Genomic DNA, 6,000 nt, shown 5'->3' on the forward strand with positions numbered 1-6,000 from the left:
GCCCCAGCACTGAGATTAGGAAATAAGATTTTATGTGGCAGACCTGACCAAAGACAAGATGTCTAACCTCTACTTCAATTTTCCCTTTCAAAAATCAGGCTAGCAGACCCTAACATCTCATTGGACTACTATGAAGCTTTGTTTGAAAAAATTATTACTTCCAGGACCCTGGAGAAGGTTATATCAAAGGAAATAAAATTTTATGTCCCTGCACTTTATTAAATGCTTTTGCAGTTTGTAAATTTTGCTCTCATTCTATAAGTAGGGTGATATTTTTATGTATATTTGCGTTCTCTATATAGCAACTTGCGCCTCTTTTAAAAAGCTAATGTGTTTTCCAATTCTAGATGTGCCCTGCTATTAAATAATAATAGCTAACATTTACATAGCACTTTAAGGTTTACAAAGCACTTTACATATGTTAATTCATTTGATTAAAAATTCCTGGATTTCATTTTCCCTTTGTTTCTCCAGCACTAAGTACAATGCCTAACACTTAAGATAACAACAGTAACAATTATTATAACATAATAAAGCTAAAATTTATATAGAGCTATGTGCCAAGCACTGTGCTAAGCACTTTTGTTATCTCATTTGATTCTCACAACCACCCCTGGGGTAGGTGTTATTATTATCCTTATTTGATTGATGAGGAAACTGAGGCAAACAGGGTTAAGTGACCTGCCTAGGGTCCTACAGCTAGCAAGTGTCTAAAGATATATTTGAACTCAGGTCTTTCTGCCATCAGCCCGGAGTTCTATCCACTTTACCACCTAGCTACAAAATAATAAATGGCTGTGTATGAACATAGTGACATATATGTATACATATATATAGGTCACTGGAAAAATGTTGATCTGTTTAGGGAGGAAAAGCTAAGAAACTATTGTTGCATTTTTCAGCAATGTGTATTATTTGCATCTATCACATCCATTCCTTTCCAAAAAATTAAAGTATCATAGAATTCTTAGAAACATTTCACATATGCTGAAATGCGCCTATCATATTCCATTTAATTTAAAGAATATTTACTAGGCACCTATGTACAAGGTAGAGACTTCATTAAAAAGATACATTATTTCATGATATCCTATCACAATACATAAAGTGCTGGACATGGACTCTGGTATTGCCACTAACATATATAGGCCATGGCACTCGAATTCATTTAACCCAGAGGTGTGAGCCAAAACCAGATTAAAATGTAAGTGGGAAATGTTTAACAAAATAAAAATACATACAACATAAATAATATAAATTTGTGGATTTCAAAGATGATCTGCAGCCCCTAGGAATCCATTCTTTTGTTTGTTTGTTTTGGATTTTTTGGTTGTTGTTTTAGGCAATCAAGGTTAAGTGACTTGCCCAGGGTCACATAGCTGGCAAGTATCTAAAGATTTGAACTCAGTTTCTTCTGACTCCTTGGCCACTGCTCTGAGAATCCATTCTATTTGACTTTAATATCATGTGAAAAGTGAACTAATAAATTACCCACCACAGATGAAGCTCAGACTGACTTTAACAAGTTTCCAGCGAGCCTCTTTTGTTTTTATATCCCTTTCGAAATTCCCTGGTATTGCACCAAGAACTTCTTGACATGTTTGTATAACACATAGACTTTCTCCTTCATAGAAACAACCCTGCTCCAAGCCATGCTGACTCCATGTGGTTCTGTATGAGCCTTTTTGCTGTAAATAACCCCTAGTGAAATACAAGACCAGATGTAGCAGTTAATGTCTTTCAGCGTCTCATTTTCACTTCTTACTGGTATAAAGACTTAGCTGCTAAAGGTGGAAGATGCCAGTACCTTGGGAAAGTTCTCCTCCCTGTATGAGCAGATTTCTTTGATTTAGTGAAATTAGCTCTACTGGAAGGATAACTCCCTTACTTGTCTGCTATAGCTAAGAATATACATTTTTCTCTAACAAGTATACTATTCATTTTTGCATAACCACCTGTGTTTAATGAACAGCCACCTTCCTTTCTGTTTCATACAATGATATATTGAATATTTGGCTTATTAATGCTTCCCTAAAACACATATACAAGGAACCTCTTGTAGATGCTCTCCACCCTGCAATCTCCTTGATTCACTCTTAATTGATTCCTTATGGCTATCATCTCAAGAACAGATTGGTGAGTACTGACCCTCTTGGGTCCCCTCAAAAAGTTCCATTATGACACCATTGATAACATATCAGTGCCACCAGAGAATTCTCCAAGAGTATAAATTGTGGAATAGTTGCTGATCTACATTGTTAGAAGGAATTGCCTATATTATGAAATTCTTAGCAAAAAAAAAAAATCCTTCACATATATGGGTGATTAGCGTAGTCTCCCTCCACCACATCCAGCTGGGAAGTATGTGGATTTTACCAAAAACATCCCCCAATATAAAGAGCCAGCCAAGAATTTCAAACTCCTAAATTACTTCTTCAGTTCTTGAAAAACCAAGAACTACTATATTTCGCAAAATCTTTTTTCACCCTAGAGGTGAGATAAGTCCTGTAGTTCTCAAGGACTCAGCTTTATCTTTGTTCCTTTCTTTTGCCAGTCAAAGAAAACAAAGACAGAGACATTCCCAAAAAGATAAATGGAGACTCTTGACCAGTAGCTACTACAAGATTGAAATAAATAAAATTTCACTCCTTTCCTAGCAAAAGTAAAAGATACTTACAAGTACACCATCAACAACCTGTAAACTGAGAATATCAAAGTGATCCATTCATTCCCTCTTGGTTTCCAGCAGTAGTAAATGGTTTGTCAGTTTCAAGGCAGGGATTCTGGAATGGGAAGAAGTCTAGAAAACACATTTCTATAGTGTTTTAAGACTTATATAGAATCTTGAACTGAAGCAACAAACACTGGGTTCAGATCCTGCCTCTGATACTTAGCTTTCTGGCCATTAAATACAGGCATTTAACCTGCGGTTCAGATTCTTCATTTGTAAAATGGGACACCTGCTGCAACTACTTCCCAAGGTTGCTGTGAAACTAAAATGAAATACTGTGCATATAACACTTTGCAAATTTTAAAGCACTATGAAAATGTCCCCTATTATTGTTTTCCACAATACCTCTGCAAGATCAGTTTAAGTATTATTACTCCCTTTTCATAGATGGAAGACATAGAGGGTACATAGTTTGTCCTGGAACACAGTTAGTGAATGTCAGTTCAGTATTAGAATCCAACTTCTGCATAACTCCAGCTTTTTAGCTACTCTACCATTGTCTCTTCCTTCACTTCCGAATGCACAGAAGGATGGATTGGGGCACTGTGAAATGAACTTGTGTCAGACAAGGAAGAAGGGCGATGTCTCACATTTACAAACTGTATAGCAGCACTTTAAACAACAATTGCTTGGCTTATAAAGTGATCATAGTTTTTCTAAAAAATCCGCTCCAAAAAATAAAACTGACTCATGGAATAGATGGAACATGTCAACTAACTAGTCTATATGCTCTCTTTAAGGGCAAAACCCCCTATCTTTCTTTGCAACAGATCAGCCAATTTCTATGTAGTATCTCCACTATTTCCTTAATCTAAATGTCCTCCCTTGGGATCATAAAACTGCCCAGGTGAAGCCAGTTTGGACTAGAGCTGCAATTACTAGCTCCTGCAATGGTTTTTTTGATGAAAATAGAATAGGCTCCGAATAGTACCACCAGGACATTGTAGAGAAATGACACTTTAGCATATACTCAAATGATCCAGTCACCCACCCAGATCACCACCTTTCCAGGCCCCAGTATATACTCTTCCTGAGTTGTTGGGACTAACAATTTGAAAATAAATTTTCTGAAATTAAACTGGTTCTCAGATGACAGACACTGAATTCAATTTGGGGCTTGCTGGAAATCATTTCAAGTCGGTAGAGCGGCCACGGCCTTCAAGAACCCAGGGTAACTCCACTTCATAACAAGGCATCTGAATTGGGCTTTAGGGAAGGGTATTTAGGCATTCTTCCTAAAAGTGTGAGGGGAAAAAAAGTTGTAACTTCAGGTAGGATGGGCCTGCTCATGGTTAACCTACAAAAGAAGAAAAAGGGAGGGTTGGAATAACAGAAAAAACCAGTGTTTCTGCTTCCGAGCACAAGCTCCGACCTCCCTCATCCATTTTTTCCCTGGGGTGAAAGGAAAAGAGGGAGAGGGTTGACTGCTGTTCTGTCATCTGGCAGAACAGTAGGGAAACCTTTAATTATTCTACAAAGTCTTGACAGCGAGCAAATGCAGCATTCACGAAGGAAGAAAAGACTGGGCAGGGCCACGACCTCAAGTAATCTTAAAAAAGCGAGAGCGAGCAGCTCGATGCACAGGATCCCCATTCTCCCACCTGGGATGCTCCGCCACCTGGATCAGACGCGTGCCCGGACCTTCCGCGGCCATTGCTCCTGCTTCCTTCTCTCTTCAGCCGCTTCCACTGGAAATGCAGCCTCCTAAGAAAATCATGGGACTGACAGCAGCTGAAAAACTTCTTCCTTCCGGGCACTATAGGCAGTACTTCGCGGAAGTCCGGCTACTTAGAGTAGGCGAGTTCTGCAGCTTGCTGCTCCTCTCCAACACCTCCGCCTTAGGGTTCCCTCAGCTGGCCCAGCGGGCCTTCCCTTCCCCCTCCCCCCCCACCCCGTCAAGTCCGGCAACGTAGAGCTAAGCAGACGCTTACCTCCCAGGAGTCCCCGCGTAAAGTACTCGTGGAGCTGAGGAGACATTTCCCCTAGGCACTCCCAGAGTGAAGTCTGAATACAGGTGAAGTCTGAATACAATTATCACCTTGTACCACCCCCTCAAACCACAAAACCACACACCTCTGGCCCACTGATTCCAATCTACGCTTTTCTCCTTCAGCATTTTCAAGTAAAATATTGGTTGGTATTGCATAGCCTGGACACTTGCAAATAAATCACTCCACCCCAGAGTCAACAGAAGGGTCCAACAGAACGCAAAGAAAATTTTACTTCAAAGCTTAACAGGGAAAATGACGTCTGTAGTGGTAGTTACGTTGTAAAGTCATTAAAATTTAATATTAAAAATTCAAAACTTCTCCAAAAGGAGAAAGGCATTGGACTTAGCACAACACTGTCCCGTCCCTCTCACCTTCCTATTCCCCACATACACCATTTTGCTGAGAGTGGCTGAAGAGTTCTCACAATCAGTTTTAGAGAACAGCTCAACTTTTTTTCTCTAAACGATGTACTCTATTGAGTAAACACTAAAGTCCTAACATTTCTTTGGACTGCGTGGATGGTGCTTGGATTTATAATTTGTACTGTAATACTTTTTGAGGAAGACAATGTGGTCTGAAGTCAATTTCAGGAGAGTAATGCACCAGCATACTATTTTGGGGGGAAATATGCCAACTGGTGAAACAAAATTGGACTCACAAAACTCAGTGTGGCATCTTTGCTGTGTGGGAATGGAAGCAAGTGGGAACTGCAGATACTTTGCTTTTAAGTTACAGTAATGTTGCTAAAATTATGTTTCTCAAACTTACCCAAAATAGAGGCATTACTAACAAGAGATAGTCAGAATTTTAAAAAAAAAAGTTAAATTAAAAATTCTACCGAGAATATTTACTCACATCCTTGTAAGCTTTTTCCCACCCACTTCCCAATTTTGGAGAAAAAATGTGAATTTTTTTCTCCAAAGAGTTACATTTTTAGGTAATTTATGTGGTGGTCAGAAGTAGTAAAGACACTATGAAGGCTTAGTAAAGTAGTTAGATAGGAATGACTCTCTTCCTTGAAAAGAAAGCAAGTTAAAGTACTGTTCACACCTTTTAAACTACTCTTAAAGAATTTTCAAAGGCCAGAGTTGGGGGATGAATGGGGTAAAATTCAAAATTCAGGCTGCTGCTATTTTTGCATCTCTCCTTAACAATCTACCTGCAAAATTCCCTCCTCCCAGTCTTACTGGCAAGGCCTTTTCTTTCAAGGAGAAATGATGTAAATGATTTGGAGTCAGTCAATAAACGCTAAGAGCTAACTGTGGGCCAGGGCACTGA

The 6,000-nt window shown here is 39.1% G+C and overlaps 1 protein-coding gene across 2 annotated transcripts in view; it reads right to left on the reverse strand.

Annotated features, from left to right (window-relative positions):
* GALK2 (galactokinase 2) overlaps positions 1-4,684 on the reverse strand; it is a 170,521-nt gene extending 165,837 nt beyond the window's left edge. The window contains exon 1 of one of the 2 annotated variants that reach the window (XM_078151262.1): positions 4,663-4,684. Coding sequence is in view for 1 of the 2 variants with exons in the window: in XM_020978035.2 (XP_020833694.1) it covers positions 4,333-4,385 (53 nt within the window). In the remaining variant the exon portion in view is untranslated. Of the gene's footprint in view, positions 1-4,332; positions 4,603-4,662 lie in introns of those variants that run through there. The other variant, XM_020978035.2, reaches the window with a different exon arrangement.
* Positions 4,685-6,000: the final 1,316 nt, after the last annotated feature.

This window comes from Phascolarctos cinereus, unplaced genomic scaffold (assembly GCF_003287225.1).
Source record: "Phascolarctos cinereus isolate Bilbo 61053 unplaced genomic scaffold, phaCin_HiC Scaffold_3;HRSCAF=262, whole genome shotgun sequence".
NCBI classification, from domain to species: domain Eukaryota; kingdom Metazoa; phylum Chordata; class Mammalia; order Diprotodontia; family Phascolarctidae; genus Phascolarctos; species Phascolarctos cinereus.